Here is a 25,814-nt window from a genome sequence, read left to right on the forward strand (position 1 = left end):
CCTATCCTACAATGTTAATGTCCCACAGCGTAACTTCCGCGGCCACTGGTGGTAGTGATTATACTACATACATTGCAAAAAAACTGGATTTTTTTCTTGTGCTCGTCCAGCAGTGAAAGTCATCGCAGACAGTGCAACACATGGCGATGACATTATTTACTTCTCTTCTGCAACTTTCTCTCTCTCTCTCCGTGTCGTATCCATTATTCTAAAACGCATCCCTTCTCAAGAAGAAGATCAACCAAAGAAATCTTTTTGTTCCCCTGTAAGCGCAGCGTGGTACGTACTTTTTCAGAATATTTGACGACGAGACGCCAACGACGAGGAGGACAAGGAGCTTCCCCATTTCATTACAATGATGGGACGATATCATCTCAGGAGCCACTACTGCATCGCAATCACCATCTGCACAATGGTGGCAAGCAGCCATAAGTCTGTCAAGAGGGTTGGTATTGATGACCCTGATATGTCGTTGCAACGTCCTAAATAGCAGATAAAAAATTATTGCTGCAATTCCCCCCATTCTTTAAGCAAGCAAGTTGCCCCATTGGGGGAAACATTGGCTAAAAATTATCAAACATATTTGGATTTTTTTCGGAAAAGGCGAACCTTTGCTTGTCACGTTGAAGGCGAGAAAACCCTCGATCCCTGGAGACACGTCGCGTGAACAGGAATCAAGTATTGCTGAGAATTGCATTATCCGTTGGAAATCGTGATCCTGGAAAAGCTCGTCGTCACCACCGATGAAGGATTTCTTTCGCAACTTTAACTTTTCTTGATATGTCTTCGACTCGAGGGGGATTGGCATGTCGCGGTAGATGAAGCTGCAAAGGTGGTAAGAACGATATTACTGCATTTAGTTATGTGTATGTATGTATGCTTTGAGACTAAAGTAAGGACAATCAAACATTGTCGGCGGAAGCTGTGGGGACATCTGGGGGGACATTAACATTGTGGATAGGGGAGGGAGGGGTTTATATAACATGGGCAGACGATGGGGACATTGAACAAGCGTGGGGACATGAACAAGCGTGGGGACATGAATAAGCGTGGGGACATGAATAAGCGTGGGGACATGAATAAGCGTGGGGACATGAATACGCGTGGGGACATGAATAAGCGTGGGGACATGAATAAGCGTGGGGACATGAATAAGCGTGGGGACATGAATAAGCGTGGGGACATGAATACGCGTGGGGACATGAATAAGCGTGGGGACATGAATACGCGTGGGGACATGAATAAGCGTGGGGACATGAATAAGCGTGGGGACATGAATACGCGTGGGGACATGAATAAGCGTGGGGACATGAATACGCGTGGGGACATGAATAAGCGTGGGGACATGAATAAGCGTGGGGACATGAATAAGCGTGGGACATGAATACGCGTGGGGACATGAATAAGCGTGGGGACATGAATACGCGTGGGGACATGAATAAGCGTGGGGACATGAATAAGCGTGGGGACATGAATACGCGTGGGGACATGAATAAGCGTGGGGACATGAAAAGCGTGGGGACATGAATAAGCGTGGGGACATGAATAAGCGTGGGGACATGAATAAGCGTGGGGACATGAATAAGCGTGGGGACATGAATACGCGTGGGACATGAATAGCGGACATGATAAGCGTGGGACATGAATAAGCGTGGGGACATGAATAAGCGTGGGGACATGAATAAGCGTGGGGACATGAATAAGCGTGGGGACATGAATACGCGTGGGGACATGAATAAGCGTGGGGACATGAATACGCGTGGGACATGAATAAGCGTGGGGACATGAATAAGCGTGGGGACATGAATAAGCGTGGGGACATGAATAAGCGTGGGACATGAATAAGCGTGGGGACATGAATAAGCGTGGGGACATGAATAAGCGTGGGACATGAATAAGCGTGGGGACATGAATAAGCGTGGGGACATGAATAAGCGTGGGGACATGAATAAGCGTAGGGACATTGTCCCTCTGTCCCCACGCTTCCGCCGCCACTGCAATAAAATAACCTACCAGTACTTTCGTGGTCCCGGAGACGAGATGGATCGCGATGTCAGCGTGGTTATCAGGTAATTTATGCCATTCTCTTCCCACCAACCGTGACATGCGTACTCTGAAACGAGAAAGATTTACATTTTTCTAGTTCAAGTTTTTTTACCACGTCATCAATAAATTTCGCAACGTTCCAGTTCTGCTTGGTGCGTGAAATTCACTTCACTATTTTTTAGAAAAAACTACTTATACAGAAATCTGTCTTTAATTTACCGGAAACAACTTCAGGATGGGCATCCGTGTTGCAGAGGACTCGAAATTCCATCGTATTTTTGCTACTGCAGCCCACGGAGAAGGATCGGTGACCATTTTTACACGTGTCTCGCACACTTCGACCCTCCTGAGCGAGACTCGTGATGCCAAAGTGACCCAGACTTGGACACCGCTTTTTTGCAGAGTTGGACGCTGTAAATAAGTTTTTAGTAAATTAGGAATTAATTAAATCTATGACAGGTTTCGCAATTTCTTCGAGATTCTTGTCACTCACAAGTTAGCGTCGTATACGGCAACTGATTAGCGTTGAAATTGATGGGATGACAGGCATCGTCAGCTTGTCGAGTTAATGTCCCCATTTGCATCTCAACTATGTGCGTATCTCTTCGAACAATCCGTGAACAAATGTAGGACGGGTTGAGAAAGCTGGAAAACGAGATGGATTATATAATTCACATATCCGTTTCAAACTGGAGAAAAATGTCAAATTCATTAGTCCTTGTTCTCCTCACTTTACAGTAAAAACAGAAAGAATATGCAGACTAACTAGTCAACCAAATTACTACACACGTACTTTTTAGCCCGAGTCAAGGCTTATGGAACCGTCATGTCTGTCTGTCAGGCACGAAGAGCAAAAACAGCTAAACCGATTGATTTAAAATTTTTACCATATTCATATTGGACAAAGTTAGGAAAATACTTAGAGTATTTGATAATACTAATATTATTATTATTAAATACTCTAAGGGAAAATAGGTTTGAGTATGGGCCAAATCGGTTCAGTGGTTGACAGGTGTGGGGCATGTATGTCAGTGGGTGGGGTTTATACACCAAAATTTCAAAATTTTGCAGAAATTGTTACAGAATTTTCATTATAATTTAGCAATACTCGTTGGACAAAAATTTAAAATAGGACTCTGACCCTGACTCGGGCTGCACACTGGAAATTTTATTTTTCAAAATCACGTAAACCCTAGTAAAAGTACAAGTTTGGGATGACATGATGAGCAAATGTGATAAGAACTGCCGAGATCCGACCTACTGATTAAACCCCGTTCTTTTTTCCTGCATGCTCCTCTTTTGTCAGTTGACAGATCGACAAATGTTGACTTTTCAAGTTTTTAAATGCTGACTACATACGTTCCGAGAGGGGAAGACCACCTAATAAAAGTCTTACTTTTTAACAAAGTTTACACAGCTCAAGTTAAGAGTTTCGTCTCAAAAAAGTCCTAAAAAATATGTATGTTTGAATTGCAAAGTCCTCTCTCTAATGTTGCTTTCATTTAAGCGAAAAAAGTTTTACACTCGGTTCATTCTCAGTTAAGCTGAAAATGGGACTAAATTCCGGAGTCAAAGTAAATCTAAATCAGTGTCGAGTTGGGCGAGAGAGGGAACATTCTTGCCGTAAGTTAAGAATTCTTTGCATGGTTTGAGACGGAAAAAAATTGTACCCTTTTTTGTTTTAAGCTTCGAGAGTAGAGTGCTGTACAATTTCTATTTTCTGCCAAAAGTAGGCATTTATTTTATTTCACTGGTTGGTTTTACGAAAACAATTTACCAGCCGTGAAGAAATGACAAGATGAGAAAACGTGCAGTAGCATTGTCTCAGCCAAAGGCAACCCTCCACTATTTATTCGAGTGTGTTAAACCATTAATCATTTTGAGAAGTCGGCTTCCTTGGTGGTTTTACTTACGCGGACTGACAGTCCACTTACGACATGAACAACAATGTAAATACGGACTAAAATTGTTGTCACGAAGGAGAAAGAAAAACAATAGTGGAGACGTTTAGTAATTGCGCTGTTTAATAAAATGCAGCATACAAATGAACACGATATTAGTTTGATATGCTTTTTTTAAGTAGCGTCATCTGCTTTATGGTATCGTTTTGTCCGTCCGTCCGTCTGTAAGCAAGATATCTCCAGACCAGAACGATTCGACAGAAGCAAATGTCATTTACACGATTGTGCTCCTAATTTGTGACCTTCGGCCGAGTTAGAAAATAGGATCCCTGCTGTCAAGGTCAAGTTGACCTTGGTGTGAGGTCAAACGCCAAATTGGACCTCAATTGTTATACATATGTGGTGTCATTTTAAAGGAATTTTCAATTGCTTTGACGTTACTTTTTTATGTTAGCTTGACACGATTTTATTTTTCTATGAAATTAATAATATCCACTTACCACTGGGACGAGGTGACCTGTAAGACCACCGTGTATTCATCGGGCGACGGATTTTCCACAATTTGCGAGCAGAGGGCAATGCTTGTCAAAACGTTTGGATTCGCAAAGTTGTTAAGGTCCGTGGTTGTCCCGATATTTGCGACGTGCTCCTTTGACCCATTTGCCATTCGCATCACGGTGGAATTAAACATGAAGAGTGTCCTTTGATCCAGGGTGTGCCAACGAGCATGGATTTGCAGCCAGGATGGAAAGTAGCACTGCTTCGGGGGCTGGACAGCTAGAGACAAAAAAAAATAAATTGGATATTTGTTATGTGGTCTGGTCCATCGGTTGGATGGATTACGTAATGTAATGCAAGATCGAGGAGGTGTCGGGCAGGGAGAGACGGACGATAGATAAAAAAAATTGGCAATTTCTTAACTCAATAGTGACCTGATAGCAGTGCCCGCGGAAGCGTGGGGACAGAGGGGCAATGTCCCCACGGTTATTCGATGTCCCCATCATCTCCCCATGTTATATGAACCCTTCCATCCCCTACCCTACAATTTTAATGCCCCCACAGCTTCCGCGGCCACTGTTTGATCGAGAGAAAGTGGGTGGAAGAAGGGCTCAGATCATGAATGTTTTGATCACAGATGGTCAGAACAACTAAAAAGTAATCCAGAAGGTGTTTCTCATCTCACGATCTCCCCGCACAGAAGAAGAAAACACTTTACTTTCACCTATCGCCAGAGATGAGATGAACTACTTACGGACTTTCTCCGTCCGTCAGTTCAGTCGTGTAAGTAAAACAAGGAGCACTTTTTGTTTGTCTTTCTCTCTCTCGTGGAAATGGTTCCTTGGGGAGGAATGCTGCGTTATCTTTGCAACCACTCCCACCCACCCAGGCTTCTGTCCAACATCTCCATCCATTCCGGAAGGAGGAGTCCGGTCGTGGGGTAAAGTAAACTCTTTTCAACACGCAAATATCTATGTACCGACTGCTCTTTGGAGAAAATTGGCCCAGAATTGATTCCTACTTTCTCTTCTAAACTGATGATGATTAAACATGAACATCTTTCTCGTGATCTCGTAGCGAATTTGAGAGAGCAGAAATATTTAAGAGATGGTCACTTTCGAGGCAAATTTTGCTTTCTCTGTTACCACTTTCTTTCTCGGACTAACTGGAAAGTAAGAAATTTTTGAAGAGATGGTCAATTTCGGACCAAATTTCACATACAGATTGCTTTCTCTTCTGTTACCACTTTCTTTCTCTCTCTCTATCCATCTTCCACTAACTGGAAAGTATGTATCATTGAATTGCTGCATTCACAAGTAATTTGAATTCCCCTTGTTTTCAGCGTAATGAATAATGAATTTCTTAAAAGCGGCAGGAAGAAAAGAGGGAGGCAGGAGATTTCAAGAGTGAAAGCACAAAGCATACAAAGCAAAGGTACGTATGTTTCCATTGCTTGCATGCACGCAGACTGCAATCAAAGGAAATGCAGCAGAGTTGCAGCAGAAGAATTACCATTTGATGAGATGGCATTGGATTAGATGGATGGACGGAGTGAAGGGAAAGCAGTCAGCAAAAGTGAAGAGAGTAGGGTTCGAAACCGCATAGAAAATGATGCATGGTTCGTTCAGAATAATGGGCTTGCTACTTAAAAAACCATATTGCAGCCTTATTTAGCCCGAGTCAGGTTCTTACTAATAATTGAGGTGGGTTTATATGACTGCTAAACTTTTTTCACACATTTTGCTAATCTTGGAATTCGCCTCGTAATTTTGCATATTCTATGTGTATGCAAAATTTTAAGTCGACTGGGCAAGTTTTACGAGCGTAATCAATAGACAAACAGACATGACGGTTCCATAAGCCCTGGCTCGGGCTAAAAACTGAGATTTACTTCTGCTTCCTCTCCTCATAATAATAAACTCCTTGCACTTGCAACCCTTCCCAGTTTACAGGGCATTACGCAACGCAAACCATAACCAGTCGACCTGGAGGAGCATGTCATTTACTTGTCCAAAAAGCTCATTCATCATTCCACTCTCCCGTCTCAGACTTGTTTAAGCAAGGAAACCGGAATTACTTTTGTTGACTGCGTATTTATTTAGGTGCGTCCTTACCTCGTCTGAAAGTCATGGTTCTGGATCCCTCGTACGGGGAAAGGCCATCACACGTCGCATCCGCACCGACCGAGATGCGGTACAAGACCGTGTTGGAGTTGGCGTTATTGTTATTATTGCTGTTCGCATCGGATGTCAGGGACGCGGACGAGGAGGACGAGGAAGTCGAATTAAATGTTAATGGTGAACTTCGAACAATGCTGTTGGAATATCCTTGATGCCCCAAAAGGCCCAGCCCTATCGACCCCTTCTTCACTTTCTCGTAGACAAAGCACCTGAGAAACCCAGTATTTTATGCATTGGTTTCCTAAATTATACGAGACTGCTTTTATGCGTGTACACACTCACCTGAACCTTTCTTCATAAGAGGCGTGATGCTGGTAGGAAATTAACCCGACGAGATAGCGGTAAGATCCCTCCTTCCAGGAGCCGAGACAGCTCAACTCTTCCACTGCAATTTATCCAGAGAAAAATTCAACTTTCACTTAAAAAATGGAGGTTTCACAGAGTATGCTCTCCTATTTTGAGCAAATTAGTGTCAATCGATCTCTAGTTTAATTAATATACAATTTGCAACTGACAAGATCTGCCAATGCTCACATTTAGCAGAGATATTTGCATCCGAAGAGGAGAAAGCGCGTCATAAAGTTGATAGATTTTACACTTTCCAGTTTACTGTGCGTTTTTTCCTCTTCGGATGCAAATATCTCTGCCAAACTTGCGCATTAGGAGATCGTATCTTTCGCACATTTCATATCAATTAAATTTGTTATCGATTAGCGCTTATTTCGTCAAAATCTGAGAGCATACGCTGTGAGACATTTGAAGCCCACTTTTAACTCGTATTTTTCTAATTACCCGTCGATTCACTGCCCGGAATATCAGCACACGCTTGATAGTTAAACAACAATTGGGACGGTTTTAAACACGCCTCAATACTTGAGACCGGGTTTCGACACTCATTGTACGTAAAAGTCATCGGTGCTCGGAATGGACAGTCGATCGGCACCGCGTCCAAGCGGAACATTGAGTACAAATTTTCAGAAAACTTATCCGTTCTGCAGAGATTCTCGATCGAGGTCCTCTCCGTAATGCAGAACGTTTCCTTGTACGTGATCAAATTGTAGTGCCGCTCGTGAAAAATTCCGCACCGATAGCAGTTCTCCTTCCTGAAAGGGAGCAGTTTAATTAATCATCAGACACGTAATAATCACAATAATAAAACATTTATTAATGAGACGCGACAGTAATGGTGGCCCAAACCACACCCAGTCGCAAATAATGAGTTAATTATCCTGTAAGCAATTAATCCCGGTGATAATATTGCAGTAAATGTGATAAACTGTGCCTCGTGATAAATGACAATTATGTACGGGAGAAAGTACAAAAGTGCAGTAACCGCACAGCAATAATGCTTCTCTCCTTCATACATCCAGTGGCCGCGGAAGCCGTGGGGACATTAACATTGTAGGATAGGGGAGGGCGGGGTTTACATAACATGGGCAGATGATGCGGACATTGAATAACCGTGAGGACATTGTCCCTCTGTCCCCACGCTTCCGCGGCCACTGACAACAAAACAACAACGAGAAGGAAGTGAAAATTACTCAGCCACCGTTGGTCGGTCGGTGGGTTTGTTAGTCATCGTCGTCGTCTTTTCCCCTCCTCATTATCGGGACAGTTTAATCCAATAAAGCAAAACATGAAGGGAGAAAGAGAAGGGGTTCGGGGTCATTAAGCCAGGTAAAAAATATGGACGGGAACTAAAAAAAGGTTTTCAACTTTACTTTATTGGGCGAAAAAAGCAGAGTGTGCAATTAACTTTCTCTTTGTAATCCTGCGGGGACCACTTAAAGTACACGGTTCGCCCATTTTAATCCGATTGGTGGGTTGGTGGATAATTTAAATGGTGAATTGTTCCTTGATTAACAATTTCTCTTTATGGGTCCCCCTCCTCTCGTCTTCCGCTTTCACTAATTTTTAAGCAGGGATAAGAAAGTTTTGATAATGTTGAGTTTAATTTAATGCGCCCTTTTGTGCAGGGGTTCATTTGCATTTGCGTGATTGAAATAACTTAGTTAATCAGGAGGAGAGAGGGGGAGGAGGGTTTAGCTTTTTGTGGCTTTCGTTATATGGTATTGTATTTGGATACGTTATCTGATTCGTGATTAAAGTATTAAAAACTTAACCGAAAATATTGCAAATGGCACTAAAATGGCACTAAAATGTTTAAATGTTGTCAAATTTTCAGGGGTAGGCAAAATATTTCCTTTGTCAAAATACATGATTTTGAGCTCCGTTTAACCAAGGATTTTGATTTCCAGGGCTGCTACACCCACAAAAAGACTAGAATTTTCATGTGGGATGCTATAGTCTTACGAAAATACATGATTTCTGAAGAAATTAACTTTTTATCGCTGTGAAAATATTTTATTTATGTAAAGAATCGTGAAAACTATTTATTCTGACAGCAATAAATATTTGATTTCTTCACAAATCACGTATTTAGATATGTAAGACTGTTGTGTTCTCCATGCAGATTTTCTTCTTTTTGTGGGTGTAACACACCCGGAAATCCAAACCTTGGGAAGAACGGAGCTCAAAATCGTGCATTTTCACTTCTGATTTTTTTCCAAAATCTAAAATTAGCTTACTCATTATAGACGAGATACTTTTCTCCATCCATCTCTAAGCATCGTCCCTTCGTGTTGATCGTGTTCCGATTGATTGTGATTGTTTGATGCACACCGGATTGGAACCAGTTGCCTTCCCATCTCACCGGAAAATGACATCCTTCCAGCCCTGCTAAAAACAAACACAATTATTTACGCATTCAGTGAAAACGAAAACGAGACTTGTTTTGCAACGCGACTACGATAAATTCAAGTTCAGGTCTACATAGTACAAATATCGAGCTGCATGTAACGGACCATGTTGACAGACGTGTCACGGCCAAAAGGCAACTGTTTCTGATGGATGGACATTTTATTCGTGTAGACAACAGCACAACGCACAGAAAACCTTCTTGCGACGTAACATTTGTTCCCGTCTCTCTTCTGCCCCTCGAAAATATAGGAAAGGACGAAAAGGGACAACTTTCTCCAGTCCAGTCCACCAAAAAGAGCAGGTTTCCGACCAGTGTTTCGGGGGGGCAAACAACCATTTGCAAGAAATAACGGGAGAAAAGTAGTTTTTTGCAGGTATTTTGACCAGCAAGAAACTACACCCCGCTGTTATACTTCATACGGCTCGTGGCTAATTGGCGCATATTTCGTGCACTTTCTCCCAGTTTCTTGCACCTCGCATTTCTTCCCTTTCTTCCTTTGCACTCCAAGAAATGTAGCAAACCCACAAGAAACGAAACCCTGCCGACACCGAGACGACTGGTCGGTCGGTGTCTATTTATGTCATTCGCCACATTCACAGCAGTAGTCAAATATAAATCTCCTTTCCTCCACAATCTGCTACTTGTGTGTATGCGCTGCTTTTACCAATTTTACAATAAAGCCAACTCTGTCGGCTCCTCGGCCACTCGAGACAGATCCATCCACGACCACTCAAGTGTCTGCTAAATGGCCGAAAGTACAAGTTATAAGTTATCATCATCCATCTTCAATTTCACTCGAGGAGGAGGAGCAGCGTCCCCAAAGGCTTTGTCTCTTTTCGAGATTGAGATTGTTCTGCCGTTGACAGTTTTGGTGACAGGTCGTGACATCAAATTACCTTTCCACATTTGAACGCGGTTGGACATTCCATTCCAGGTTTTGTTACTCTCTGGCAGATAAATAAGACTCTCTCTCAGCATACTAAGTGATGCTCCCCGACCAGGGCGCATAAACTTTTTGTTGTCCGTGGTTTCTCTTAAGGGGGTGATGCAGGGATGAGCATTTTTTCTAAAAAATTAAAAAATTAAAAGTTCGGGAATTGCATGCAATTTTCCCATGAATGTGGTTGTCAACCAAATTTTACAAAGGATAATATTCTGCACCACGGGCTTCACCCGACCCATATGGCCCCCACTGGTCATCCATTTGACGGATCTTATCAATCGCGGAACTTTATTCCTCATCTTCAGAGATGAAGACCAAGATAAGATTTACTTATTTCATTTCTAATATGTGGTTGACAACCAAATTCATGGGAAAATTGCATGCAATTCCCGAACTTTTAATTTTTTAGAAAAAATGCTCATCCCTGCATCACCCCCTTAAGAGAAACCACGGACAACAAAAAGTTTATGCGCCCTGTCCCCGACACAACTTTAAATTATGTTGGACGCATAAAATTGCAAGTGTCCACCTTCTTAAAAACCAGACACATGCTCTCTCCCCTCGTAAATTTCTGCGAGAGGAGAAAGTAGACCACGGCAGACATAACTTTATCCAGCCACTACCTACTAACCTGCTTCATTCCACAAGTAAATCCAGTCTAATGAAGGTGTGTACACACATATGTGGAAGTTTTCCTGTTAAATCTGCAATAAACTGGACAACTTTATGATGTTCCATTCCGTAGTGGCCCTTATCTTTCCGAAAGTAACACCTCAAACATGGACTCTTTTACCAAAATATGTACATACAATTCTTGGCTGCCTAACTACAAATTTCACCAGCCAGCCAGCAGGTCGTAAAGTAGTAAACGCGTCGTATCTCAACTCGGTCGACTTGACTTGTGGGGCAGGAAGAGGAAAGTATTAAAACGAGCATAATACATCAGCCAGCAGTAACTTTCCCTTCCGCCATTTCTCACTCACGAGGACAACTGCTTGCTACAGAGTTTCATTACCAACTTATGCTCCCACCCATTCGGCTAACTCGGTCTTACTGTTATTATGTAGCTTTCGTAATTATAATGAGCAAGACGAAAGCAGTAAAATGTAAACTCGCACCTTTCCAACAAACCGTGTGGACTTATTGCCGACATCAAATGCAAATTGCTCCCCGTTTGTTTATGAGCTCGTTCTTCTCACCACGAAGGACGACGACTCACTTTCCAAATTCAAATCCCAAAGCCACTCAACAACTCTGGTAGTTTTCTCGGGGAGCTCGGTAAATTAAAGTGGCACCCCACAAACAACGGCATAAGTTACATACCTAAACCGTTGGTGGAAGATGTGTAACACGCTCCTCATTCTTCTTTACCGCGTGTTTATGACTGTGTTACAATTTCGGATGGATTGCTCGTGTGAATAATGTGGCTTCGAGAATGACTTGCTTTTCTGACCGATTAGAGCGAATTGTTCGGTTTTGTGGGGGACATTACATTTCGAGTTTAATGTCCATCGCGTTTATTTCCTCATTATTCGCCTCCGTCTGTGGTGCGTCACGCTCATTGAGAAAGACGCAGAAAATGAGATGACATAGTGAACAAGTGACATTATTAATGATCTCTGTTGGCATGTCGGGTTTTGTAAGTGAGACAAATGCCACAAAGTGCAAATGAGCTCGTATTGTAGTCTGGTCTGGACTGGATCTGTGTGTGCATTGTGGGACGATGAAGGGAGTGGAGGACAGAAGAACAGATGGGCTTGTTTCGAGGACAAATGATACATAATAATGTACATAATAGTGGAGAGAAAGGGAATGTGCGGGGAACTTATGGTGATAGATGAAGGAAGAGTGGACAAATTTACTGGGTCAAATTATTCCTAAAAAAGATTGAATTCGTCAAATCCTGTACTGTGCGTATCACGAATTTCTGACCTTTTATGGTACATTAGATATTAAAACCTACAGTGCAGACTCCATATAGCCCGAGTCAGGGACATCCGACCGACATAATATCACCAACTTCCGTGTTGTGGATGGTTAAAAGTTTGTTAGATAGTTTCTACTATTTGGTACCAAATTTTTGAATTAGTTACAAATCATGTGCCTTGACCACCATGACCAGTGGGCTTCTTTAACATCATGAAGTTCTAAGCTGTATGCATGTACTATCCAACAGTGGTTTTCACTTTTTCAGCCTCCATATCAAATTTCAGCTCAATATAACGATTTTGAAAAATCAGTATGGGTCACCCGATAGGGTCACTCTGGTTGCACTTTGCTCACTTTTAACTTCATATTCTTTAATTAGAAGCCATTAAGTATCATTGTGCCGGATTCCATCTTTTTAAAGCAATTTCTAAAAATCGGTATGGGTCACCCCATAGGGTCGCTCCTGATAACAATTTTACCAATATCATATCATATTCTTTCATTAAACCCCATAAGCAACCTCTCCACCAAATTTCAGTTCGATATGATGGTTTTTAAAAATCGGTATGGGTCACCCCATAGGGTCGCTCAAGATGAAAATTTTTCCAACTTGAAGTCATTTTTATCTAGTAGGAGCCATTAGCAACCTCTGTGCCAAATTTCAGCTTTCTACGACAATTTTGAAATTTTGGTGCATAAGACCCCACCCACTCCGATGACCCCCACCGGTCAATCACTGGACCGATTTCGCCCATCTTCGAACTCGTTTCCTAATTTTGTCCAATATGCATGTGGTAAAAATTTCAAGTCAATCGGTTCAGCCGTTTTGGCTCTATCGTGCCGGACAGACAGACGGACAGACAGACAGACGGACGGACATGACGGTTCCATAAGCCCTGACTCGGGCTAAAAATGAACAAAATTTCGCAAATCGGCGCTTTAATGTAGCAATTATTGCAAAAATTCTACGAAATTGACTTATTTATATCCATTAGTTTATGTCTTTCTGTGAATAAATACACAGAAAGCGGGGAACTTATGGTGATATATGAAGTGGACAAATTTACTGGGTTAAATTATTCCTAAAAAAGATTGAATTCTTCAAATCCTGTACTACGCGTATCACGAGTTCATGACCATAATAATACATTAGATATTAAAAGTGAACAGAACTTCGCAAATCGGCGCTTTAATGTAGCAAATATTAGCAAATATTGCAAAAATTCTGCGAGATTGACTTATTTATACCCATTAGTTAATTTCTGGCATGAATAAATACACAAAAACCGGGGAACTTATAGTGATATATGAAGAGAGAAAGTAGACTAATTTATGTGGTCAAATAATTCCGAAAAAAATTCGAGCCTCATAAAATTCTGTACCTAAAAAAAACTAACATGTGAAAGTCACCTAAATTTCCAATAATTATTATTGAACTGAATAAACTTTCGCAAATCGGCGTTTCAAATTGCAAAAATTCTACAAAATTGACTTATTTATTTATACCCATGAATTTGGCTTTGCCCGACATGAATAAATACGCAGGAATAAATAAATACAAACGCAAATATTCTACTTGAATATTTAGCAATTCATTCACAGAACCTGACCCAGATTTCGGTCAGGTTGTTGCGTGGGTGGATTGGTGGTTGTGTTGTGCAAACAAATTGAGATAATGGCTTCAAAGGGATAAGGAGACGGACAAGTACAAATCGTGCCCCCTCCTTGACCTCTCCTCCGATCTCTGTCTCCTCGCCCCAACAACCAGACCCACGGACCGACGGAGGCGGTGGAGGAGGAGGACGGATAAATTATTAAAGCAATCCATTACTATGATTAAATGCTGTGGTCGCCTCGCTTTGGCAGAGAAGGAGAGAAGAAAGGATTAAATCCTACGTTTCTGCCGCTCCTGTGTAAACACTACTTCAAGAAAGTGATCCAGTCCGCCAATCCAGTTTTGACTTAGCCCACATAAATCATTGGATTGAGATTGCAAAAAAAAATTTGCACAACATTTCTCACCACCAAAACAACAAAGAGCTTGTCTTGTTCTTACCCCGATGTGGTGGTGGTGGTTCCGCAATGAGGGAGGAAGCTTGAGGAGAAATCCGCAAATCTGGAGAAAGCCCACTTTCACCCGCCGACACGATGATGATTAGCATCAAGATTATGCAAATTTGATGGCTCGTCTCCATCTTTGGTTAGCAGAGTTCAAAATGATCAAATCTTCTGGGTACGTCTCGGCTGAATACGAAATTTCAAATCTGGAAAGGAGAGAGAAAAAAGGAGATAAAATATTAGATATGTGAGTGAGACGAACATTTTCACTCTTCGAGAAGACGACCCTGTTGACAGGACGCTTGGTTTTGCATAATGTGCAACATTACGTTACATTGTTATTATGTGGCGTGGCGTGGCGTGGCATCATGCGTTTCACGTGCGTAATAAGCAAGAAAATGAGTGTCATCATGGGTTACGAAGTGAAGTATAGATGAGCAAGCAAGATGTGCATGTCACCTCATTTGCATAAATCTCACTATGCCCCCATTTTCAACGATATGTCAAATAAACTCTAAAATGGCCAAAAATACGCAAATGACGTGTCACGTAAAAATAACTCCACTGTATCCTTATTCAACTTTTCCCATATTTCGTGTACAGCTCGTTACAAAAAATATGTCTCAAAATATTATGTTCTCATCCGGAAAGTCAACATGTTCCGAAATTCAATCCATCCCCAAAATCTATGCAGACTCGATCGAATGGCAGCAAGGTAACTAATCCTAACCGAGTGAAGGAACCTGGGCGAAAAATATTCCCACTTTTTTTGCCACCACCACGCCGCCAAACTTTCTAACGAAGCTTGAGACAATCTACATTTTAAACAATCACCTCTTCAACTCTCTTCTCGAGTACAAAGCGGAATACAGCGTGTGGAGGAGAAGAAAGGGCCGATTGAATTGACAAAGTGACACCAAATGAGATTGAGGACACTCTCGTCGTCAAAAGTCCAATATCAACTCACAACCGAGCGGGTGGGTGAAAGCATAGAATCCAATACACTTGAAGAGAGGGAGATTGAATTGGGTGACGGAATTATACGCCGCCAAGGTGTGCTCTTCACTTTCTCCTCCACGAACCCACCCACTTTCTCCGGAGAATGGAAAGTGGCGTGTTTAAAATGCAAATATGTAAACTAAATTCCCATCCTGTCCTTTCTCTCGGTGCGAGCCAGGCACCCATCTCTCGTCTCGTCTCGTTCTCCTGTTATTCAATACATAACACGATTCAATTTCTCCTCAACCGTGAAAAATCTCTGAGAGGATAAACACAAGCGGGGAGACAAGAGGGAGGAGCAGAATGGAAATCTCATTTCCTTTCGAAACGACACTTGAGTGGATTAACTTGATCAGTTAAGTTGAGGTGTTTCGTGACGTCCACACAAATTCGGGGTGAGAAGAGAGGAGAGGAGATGAGATGAGATGAGATGAGATGAGAGAAACCGGAACAACAAGGATGTGTCGTACCTCTCTTAACAGAATAGGCGACAAGGACGATGACGACGACCATGTCCAGTCGTAAAGGGGGCTATTTTTTTCAGTGTTTCGGATGAAAGTAACCACGTGCAAGAAATAACGGGGAGAAAGTGGTTTTTTGAAGCTATCTATTTTGACCTGCACGAAATGCAAGGCGCAAGAAACTACTTCCCGACGCTATACTTCATACGGCGCGTGGCTACATGACGCATATTTCTTGCACTTTCTCCCAGTTTCTTGCACCTCCCATTTCTTCCTTTTCTTACTTTCAACTGCAAGAAATGTAGCGAACTCGCAAGAAACGAAACCCTGAATTTTTTATGGATACCCTGCATCCTGAATGGTGTGTAGGTATTTCACTTTCCAAACCCATTACGACCAACTAACTGAGTGGACCATTAACGAAACACTATTCATACAAATTGTGTATTATGACCAACCAACCACCCAAGCTCTCTTGCCAACAATGAACAACTCTTCTCTTGTATCAACTTACTCAACCGATAAACCATTATCATTAAGTGCACCTATACATACACGAGATCATCATAATAATATCGCAATTAAGAAATGGAGAGTTGGTGCTGGGTCGTTATTGTTGTTGCATAAAGGAAAGCATTTGGTCATTACGAGGCCCGTGTGCTTATTAAGTTTGCTACGAGGGAAAAGCAAGAGGAAACGGACCAAAGGGAAAAGTCTTTAATGGAGATATTTCTCAGCCCAAGTCCTACTTGGCTATTGTGTATTGAATTGCAGCTAGTATTTAATAATGGCGTTTGTTGTCCGTAATTGGTTTCCTTTGAGAAGGTGGATGGATGGATGGAGATAACGCGTCCTGGAAGGAAATCGTAGTAAATAAGTATCCGTGTATATGGATCGGATTCCGTAATTTATGTACCACGGACCACTTGGCCAGAGGGGGTCTTGCCTTGGCGTTATTGGCAGCGGCGGCGGTGGAAAGTTGTGGGAGGAAAGGGAAACCAAATGAAGTAAACAATATTATCCGAGATAAGGTGAAATGAAATGCACATCATCATTATTCAGACGTAACGGAACAATAGCGCTGCGGGACATTTTCTTCGACTGGTCTTGTCAGACCGTTTCAATAAACCGGGGCGAGTAGGTACATACATTTGTACGAACTAGTGGACGGCTTTGTAGCTCGGCGTCTGGAAGAACGGGCCAGTATGTATTACTTATCTGTACAATTGTGACTAGGGCATCCAAAAACTGGTACATTTTGAAAAACTGGTTTTTGATTTTTCAGGTTTTTGAAATTTTCGTTTGTAACCAGTTTTACACCAAATGAAAAAAATTGTAAATATAGTCCGGTAAAATTTAGGCATTACTTTGGATAAACATATTTCAGAACAAGTAATTTTTACGTGAAAAACATGAAATGGTTAATAGTAGCTCCAAAACAATTTGTATTACAAAAAATCGAAAACCGGTTTTTAACAGATTGTACAAAATCATAAAACCCGTTTTTGGAAGCCCCCAATTTGGGACTAACGAATAAATATGTACACACAACACTTTCTCTTTCTCCATAAATAAATCGATGGGAGAAACACCCTGTAGAAATTTGTGGGAAATGTCATACGTTTGGTAGTTGAGGAATGGGTGTGGAGTGAGTGGTTGCTATTATCTGATCCTTTTAGATAGCTTATTGTCAGGTGGGGGAGGGTTGGAATAAAATGATGGGTGTTACTCGCGCCACGTGACGACTACTGTCCGACAACGAGTTTGACAGGCAAATATTAGATAAATAAATGAACCGTCAATTTTCTCCTCTATTCTGCATTTCGTTTATGACGACTGCCTATTATGTTACGTCAGCCAGTTTGGTACGTAGTCGTGGTCTGGCTTTAAGTGAACTTTGCTATCAAACATGAGATCAGTCGAAATGTGAGAAACTTTTCCGTTCCAAAGTTTCCAAAGTTTTGAAGTTTCATGAAATTATGAGAGTCAATCAATTAAGAAGTGGGTCCGCTCAAACCTCCACCTTTCACTTTTCAGACAACTTTTTGACATCAAGTAACCAAATAATCAAATTCGCTGCAGTGGAAATGACAGGCCAAGCGGGAGAGGACGAGTTTCAAGTTACTGACGTAATAATTCTCCTTGAAAACTAAATATTAAGAGATAAATTATGCAGAAATGCAGTGAAGGGAAATGAATGCAACCAACGATAACTTGGGGTCCAAAACAAGATAAACAAATGCAATTCAATAATAAGTTAAATTGACAAATACATATTTATCCACGGTTAATATAATGCAAGGAAAGGCAAACTTTCCTTTAGAGCTCGTTAACCTTGACGAGTCGACCAAACCGTGACAATGGGAGTGAAAGTGAAGTTAGTGAAAGCGAAACTGATTATGTAACATGCATTTATCGACTGACAAGGGAGGTCGCCCAGCGTGTGCTGTCCGATTTTGAGCAAATTAGTGTATATCCATCACAAATTTAATTATGAAATTTTATGAAATTTGTAAAACACAATATCCGCTGATTCTCAGGTTTAGCATAGATATTTGCATACAAAGAGGAGTAAATGCGCAATAAGTTTAAACATTGTATGTATACTTTCTAAATTTACTACACGTTTTTCCTCTTTGTATGCAAACATCTCCACCAAATATGACCATTGGGAAACCGTGTCTTTTGGAAATCGGTACATTTTGATAAATCGGTTTTCAATGTTTCCAGTTTTTAAAATTTTCGTAAAATCGAAACCGGCTTTACACTAAATTTTAAAAAATTGTAAATATAGTTTGGTAAAATAGTACAGCAAAATTTAAGGTGGGAAAAAATATTTAAATTTCATACTAATTAAATTAGTGATCGATGGACACTAGTTTAGTCAAAATCGGAGAGCACACTCTTAGAGACCTCGCACTGTGAGTTACATAACCGTAAATGATCGCAGAACGTATTGCATGATGACGTCCGTACAGAAACGACTATTGAAGTTACGTCCTGACTCAATAGTGACTTTGTAGTAAAAGTGGTGATTACAGTCCTTCTATAAAATATTGAGAACTATGTTCGTATGCGTTTTTCCTTGTAAAGTAAAACATTACTCGAGGAAAAAAAGTATAAGAGGGGAAGGAACATTTATTTTCTGGTTCGATACCGATGCAGGTTGACTGACAGACGTGAGTTGGATGTAAAAAGCTCATTTTCTTCTATTTTTACTTTTCCATTCCTTTTTTCTCAAACCTCTCACTTTTGTTGTGTCAACTCGACGGTGGTGCTGGCGATACATGTGCGACGAGTGGATTTCCACGAGCAACTGTTACATTTCAAAAACGTTATGACGTAACATTATCCGCGTTCTCAGTGCTCCCTGGCTAAATGGTGATTGACATGGGAAGGAGGATTTCGAAAGCTGTCATATCGTGTCAGCCCAGAAAAACGGGTCGGTTGTTATGGTCAAACGAGAGAGGGAACAAAGTTACTTGTTAAATTGAAATGAATGCAAAAGGTAGTAAAGTATGCATCCTACTAACGAACTGACTTGTTTCAAAGTGCATGGCAGAAGTGCATTCACATGTCAAAAAATTTATAATACATACTTTGAAAGTTTGAGTATGTATGAATTCAATATGTTACGTAACTAAAAATAGAGTTTGGTTGGTATTTGCTCTGCTTACGTAAATCGAAAATCGAGCGAAATTTTATAACATAATGAAAGAGAACAAGGTTTTTCAATTCGGTGGCAGGTGGGACTTTAAAAAAGTGAAGTTTCTTTTTAATAAAATGCAGATTTTGTATGTATATCTCGATGCACTGGGTTACTCATTTTATTATATTGTTAGCCTGGGAAAGTCGTTTTTTTCAGAATTTAAAAAAACTGTATCAAAAACGAATCAAGAATTTATCTGTGTTTTTCATTTTATTATTTTGCTAGTCTAGGGAAGTAATTTTTTCCAGAATTTTAAAAAACTGTATCAAAAATAAATCAAGATTTTATTCTGCAAAGGAGAAAGCATGGGTTGAGGATGTTTTCATGTCGGTCGAATAAGTAGCAGCGCGTACAGTGCCCTGTCAAGCATTGAGTTCTTTTTAATCGGTCCGTTGTTACCGAACATATAAGCCGAGCTGGAGGCTGATTTTCTTCCTACTCTCCTTTCTTCTTCGTCCGAAGTCAAGACCATGACCAAAGAAGAGAGAAAGCTGCCTCATTCAAAAAGTGATTAATGTCTTTGTGGCCATCGTTCAGATCTGGACTCATTTTCCTTCCACAACTTTTCTCCAAAAAGCAGAATGCACAACATGAAAGAAAGAACTGCAATGGCACTGGCTGGCTGGCAGGCTCAAGTTCAAGTTTAGATCAAGATCACCACGACATACACTCCAAAATTGAACTTATCCCAGAACGAGTCACATTGCCAGTGGTGGCACACAGCTCGTGTTGCTTCCTCAATAATTCACACTTTATTGCCATTTCTCAAACGGAAACCTCAGCTCGTTCGTAGGCTCAACTTTCAATTTCTTTACTGCACCGCATTTAGCCCTCCACACGATCCCACCAGCTATAGAATAATCTACTCTGGAGGAAAGCTTACACTGGTCTCAAGCTCAAGACAAAGGCCAAACCAGAACAGCAGCCGGTCTACCAGAGAGGCAATCACATCCATAATCTTGGTCCGACTTTGAGAGGAATTTCTCTCCCCAACTCGAAAACATAATAAACTTGGAAATTCAGGAAACTTTACTTTCGAAATTGCATAACGACTCCTTCTAGGAAGTGGTTGCACCTTCTTCTCAAAGTGGATGGATATGGATGCAGCTGAATTTGAGACGGTCATAAAACATCCCAACACACCCCATCACATAATGCGAGAGAGAGAGTGCATTACACAATTGTTCCCAAAATGACTTCTTAGTTATTCCTCCCTCCAGCTCAATTCACTTGGCGTGGTATTAATCCCACTCTCCGTATTATTGGTTTGTGTGGTTGCCACCGGTCCCATTAGTGAAAGTCCCCCCTCCTCCAAACTATACACATCAGGGTTTAAGTCGTCGTCGGAGTCTCGCTACGGGTATAATCTAAAACACACGGGAATACGTAGACTTTCACCAAACTCGGGGAGAAAGGCAAAAAAACTTGATCTCTCAAAACAGAAACCGCAAGAACAACTTTTTTTTTTTAGATATCAGTAATCCTGTGGAAAGTTGTGCAAGGGGTGCAGCACGGCTACGAGGACACTCTAAGAAATTTTACTACCGGATTATTACTGACCGATGAGTATTACCGGATGGTGGTAACATGTCCCCGCTCGGCTACAGCGAAATCACCACGTGGGAGCACTCGGTGACAGAATAATCACCAAGCGGAAACACAATACTACCACCGAAATGGTAACAACCCCGATCACCAAAGTAGTCACATTTATCACCCAATTTTTCAGAGTGTACGACTGACTTTAAGCATACAGTTTTCATCATCCAAGTTTTTTTTCCTTCTTGTAAAACCAAGTGGAATAGGAAGCTCTCTCCCCACGAGGGTAGAGACCTGCTAACAGAAAGTCCATGCTCCCGGGTGGATTGATTCACTTCTCCGATCCACAAACGGGGATTATTATTACAATAGAATGGAATAAATTGATATAGAATCCAACATTTTGGGAGATCCATCCATTTGACGGATTGAAGAGAGAGAGAGTGGACTTCTGTTCTGCTGATATCCCTTGAAATTTAACTCTTGCTGAGTGCTTGGATTGGTTTGGTTGGCTAATGTGGTAAGTTGTCTGGGACTGAATGAAATGACGGGAGATTTTTATCCGCTAAAACCCTGCGGGCTTTACTTACCACTTTTTTATTTTTATCTTTAATGGATGGATGGATAAACCGGTTAGGATGCACATTTTAAGGGTACAGAAATATATGAGTAATATGGATGTGAGGGCTAATAAAAATATTATTTTTAGAAATGTGCACCATGGGGAAATGTGTGACATGAAATCTGACATCTGAGTGCAATTGCGTAATTTGAGAAATTCGTTCCCCGTATGATTAGCCATATGCAGTTTTTAATCCAATAATTGAAATTTCCTGTCAATTTATCATAATGCATTTCAAATACAGACATCTAAACTTACAATAATTTCACGAATCCGTGTTAGTTAGCGTTCCGCTTCTCCACAAAGTTTTTCTTTTATCGTCCACTTATTACACGATAAGCAATGATAAGTGTGTTTTCTGACCGTACAATCTGCCCCGGAAAAAGCAGCTCAAGTCTCGTTATAGCCTTGTAAAAAAATGGCGAATCACCAAACTTTCTCCCTTCTTCTATTAAGTCTCTATTTTGCCCAGTAAAACAAAACTGTCACTCACTCCGGACAGAGATCTCTTCTTCTTCTTCTTCTTCTCTGTGGTGATGGAATAAAACGGAACCAAATTCCAAACCGAGATTGAGTCAGTCAAGTCTGTGCAACCAAACCACGACTTCTTAGCGTCTACCTGTCACTTAAAAACTTTCCCTCCTCCTCCTCTCTTGAATGAAAATCCTGTCAATTTCAGGTGGAATTGAGACCCATGTATCGATGAAGGAATTGAGGTTAAAAATGAGACCCGATCGAGTAGGTAAGATGTTGCTTCTTCTTCTTCTTGATCCCGTGGTGCTTGATCTGATTTATGTCCAAGACTTAATTGGAAACAAGATTAAGAAGGATTGCATGCAGTCTCAAAATCCCAATCACTTTCTAAACCTTCCTCTCTAGCACTTCATGCAAGACTCGTTTCATTGGTTTCTTTAGGTGGGAGTGAAGAAAGTGAAGAAATTTTATGTAAACCACTTCCCGACATTTTACAAATTGATGGGATTCAGCAGACTTTTTCACTGTCGGGGAGAAATAAGAGTGCGGTGTCACCAGGCAGACCTGTAGCCGACGAGACGAAGAAATGAGCCCCACAGGATCATTTCACTCTCAGCTCTGAGAGCAGACTGAAACCCTCGAGTGATCCAAGGAATGGAAAAACTCACCCGGTTTCTACTTCACCCAGGTTTTGGGAACGTTTCACCATTTGTTGTTGGTTGGGGTTGCTTCGTTGAATGAAGGGTTCCTTTCGTGGAGGATGTAATGTGATGGTTTTACGGCATGGGAAATAGTATTACACGCACACACATACATTTTCGCTGAAGGCAGTCATTACTTTACTTACATATACACGCTTAGCACGAATAACCTGAACGCGGCGGTGGTGGTGTAAAATATGTACATAATCCTAATGTGATTACGCAACTTTTTTTGTAAATATGTAGCATTGAAAAATTGTTTTGTCTCGTTTTACGTGATCCGTTACAGAGCAGATCATACATTTAGTGCACGGGATGTCAAATCCTTTGAGAAATTCGGAGCCGTGTAATCCTTGCCAATCGTGGTGTATGGCGGATATGTATTTGTACACTCTTAGAAAACTGGTGTTAAATCATTACTGACCAGAGTACGACTCTACCGATCTACTGGCACTGGTAATAATATCATTACCGTTTAATAAAGTTGTCGCAATGAAAAATTTACCACTCAGAAACAAACTACTACCAATCCGGTAATCATTATCACCAAATCAATCCCAGTACGCAGTACATATCTGACCCTACCAGATTTTTAACAGTGTACTTATCAGCATGTAGCATTTTCTCGAAAACAAAGAATAAAACAATCATTTCCCTTTGAACTATGGTGCACACACTGCTTGGCTTGGTTGACTATGTAGCACTCAAGTTTTAGACATGGCCAGTTACTTCTCTTCAGCACCACCACGCAATAAGCATGTCCATATGTACCAAGAAAAGAAAGCTATTTCCTTTCAACCTACGAAACGCCATGCTGTTAAGTTCCTAACGTTACGTTACCTTTGCTTTCACTTTCTCTTTCTCACAACAAAACGCACCCCTTTCTTTTCTCCTTCGTCTTTTCTTTTCATTCAGTGTTATGTATGAAGCGAAGTAATATTGACTCGACTATTGACTAAGGAGTATTTTGGCATTTCTTTCCCTCTCTCTCTTCGATATGATACACAGTGACAGACAGTTTATGGCGTGGATATTTTATTTCATGATTTCTTACCAGCAACACTTTCCCTCGCTTTCTACATGGGCTCCCCTCCGTTATTGCGTGGCCTCACCTGTCTCACTTCAAGGAGAGGAGAGACAATTTTCCTTTCTGGAGAAAGTTGAAAGTGAATTTTGACAGCATAAACAAATCCAGTGCGTTACATAGAAAGTACCGTACGATCAATTTCCTTTGGTAGTAAATGTGTAAATATAAACCTTACCCACCAACGAACCACTCGCACTTCAACTTTCCTACCAGCAGGGTTTCGTTTCTTGCAGGTTTGCTACATTTCTTGCACGGGAAAGGAAGAAACGCAAGAAATGCGAGGTGCAAGAAACTGGGAGAAAGTGCAATCTAGCCACACGCCGTATGAAATATAGCGGCGGGGCGTAGTTTCTTGTGCCTTGCATTTCTTGCAGGTCAAAATAATCGCATTTCTTGCAAGTGGTTACTTTCACCCAAAACTCGCCCTACCTACCAAAACACGTCCAATTCATTGCCCAAAGTGTATGAAGAAGAACGCCAAAAAATTTTGTCACGCCTGGATCAAAATTTACGACAAGGGCAACGCTGACAATAAAAATATGCTGGGCAATGTTATACAAATAGGAAAAACAGGTCGTCGGCCCGATTACAAATTCGTTGTCTCAAGGAAAATAAATTCAGAGAGGAGGAAAAGGAGCGAGTCGTTTAGGAAGAATGGGACACGCATCCCCACTTTCCCCCTGTTTCGCTTATTATTATTATTTACCTTGAAACTAGTCATAAATTGTGCGAGCGAGAGAATGGAGAATTTCAAAAATGCAGGAATAATATTTAAAGCGTGACTCTCGTCAAGTGACACTGACATCCAACCTCTTCTCTCCTTTCCTTTTAAACTTTTTACTTCACTTTCACTCATAACTTTACGACTTTCGAGGACGAGGAGGAAAGTCTCGAGAGATTTGAAACAAAGATTTAAAAGACTCTGTTTTTCTGAGTTGTTTTAAATTTTTTGAGTACTAGGCACAATTTGCACGTGGAACTCTTTACATTGGAGTTTTACGTTGTATAATGGGAAGGTGTATATATGAATTTAATAGGGGGACATTTTCTTGTAGGAGTTACATTGCATGCTTATTTATGCAGACCGATCTCACAATTCATTGGTAAGACTTTGTCTGGAATGCATATATTTTATAGTGAATTGGGTACAAACAAACTTTGACTCTTCTTATCTTGGCTTCATTCTGAGAAAATTTCAGAAAATATTTGTTTATCCGTATAAATATATTTGTAGTGGGAGCAAACCAACAAATCTGCAATGCAAATTAAACAGAGATGGGTAGCTATTATATGTACATACAATATCCATGAAGTGAAGTCTTTGTAAATAGTGCATTTTATAATGGTGTTGGTATTTCAGAAAAAAATGAATTAAAATACAAATGAATTAAAATGAAATAAAAAAACAAACCCTACATTATTTGTATGTTCGGTTGGTTTGTGAGTTCAAAAAACAATTTGACTGATATGTCTATTGGGTCAGGAGTGAGGAGGGGATTAAATTATACTGACTGAGTTCTGCATATATTTACATCATCCGTTATCTTTGAGATTTGAGGTTGTCCAGCTACGTATGTAGTAAATGTAAATATAACCTATGTATTGAGTCCAATCCGTTGGTTTTCATGCACTCTAAGAAATTTTACCACCATTCTATCACCGAGCGGTGACTATATGTGACTCTACCGCAATGGTGGTTACCTACCACCACGCGGTGATAAAAAGTACTATCACCATCGTGGTGATAGACGTCTACCGGATGGTGGTACACAGATCTACATTTTTTATCACCGCGCGGTGATGTGCCACCGCGGGCTAATGAGCATTCTGGATAAAACACCCAAAACTGGATCAAGGTATCATGGTCGGAAAAAATAAAACTTGGTATTTTGGTGAATAAAGGGGT

The 25,814-nt window shown here is 40.9% G+C and overlaps 1 protein-coding gene across 3 annotated transcripts; it reads right to left on the bottom strand.

Annotated features, from left to right (window-relative positions):
- On the bottom strand, positions 1-25,140 carry LOC110860669. Of its 3 annotated transcripts, XM_035860518.1 has the most exons (13): positions 22,140-25,140; positions 21,905-22,053; positions 14,315-14,522; positions 9,214-9,364; positions 7,418-7,728; positions 6,908-7,010; positions 6,560-6,834; positions 4,448-4,724; positions 2,540-2,691; positions 2,266-2,457; positions 2,014-2,113; positions 610-824; positions 1-482 (listed from the first exon to the last, which is right to left on the bottom strand). In XM_035860518.1, exons 3-13 carry the CDS (start codon positions 14,451-14,453, stop codon positions 385-387), a joined length of 2,013 nt encoding a protein of 670 aa, XP_035716411.1. In that variant the 5' UTR covers positions 14,454-14,522; positions 21,905-22,053; positions 22,140-25,140; the 3' UTR covers positions 1-384. The 3 variants fall into 3 exon arrangements, with proteins under 3 accessions (XP_035716411.1, XP_035716412.1, XP_021965453.2); XM_035860519.1 differs by having other exon boundaries at positions 9,214-9,361; positions 21,905-25,140; XM_022109761.2 differs by having other exon boundaries at positions 21,905-25,140.
- Between the last annotated feature and the right edge of the window lie 674 nt (positions 25,141-25,814).

Source organism: Folsomia candida, unplaced genomic scaffold (genome assembly GCF_002217175.1).
Source record: "Folsomia candida strain VU population unplaced genomic scaffold, ASM221717v1 Fcan01_Sc033, whole genome shotgun sequence".
Taxonomy (NCBI): Eukaryota; Metazoa; Arthropoda; class Collembola; order Entomobryomorpha; family Isotomidae; genus Folsomia; species Folsomia candida.

What these genes read in the sequence shown, in the direction of transcription:
- LOC110860669 (XM_035860518.1), bottom strand. Translation starts at nt 14,453, where the DNA reads ATGGAGACGAGCCATCAAATTTGCATAATCTTGATGCTAATCATCATC. An exon ending in ACCACCACCACCACATCGGG is followed by an intron (nt 9,365 to 14,314) that starts GTAAGAACAAGA and finishes GTTTGTTTTTAG; the next exon opens with CAGGGCTGGAAGGATGTCAT. An exon ending in TCCGGGCAGTGAATCGACGG is followed by an intron (nt 7,011 to 7,417) that starts GTAATTAGAAAA and finishes GATAAATTGCAG; the next exon opens with TGGAAGAGTTGAGCTGTCTC.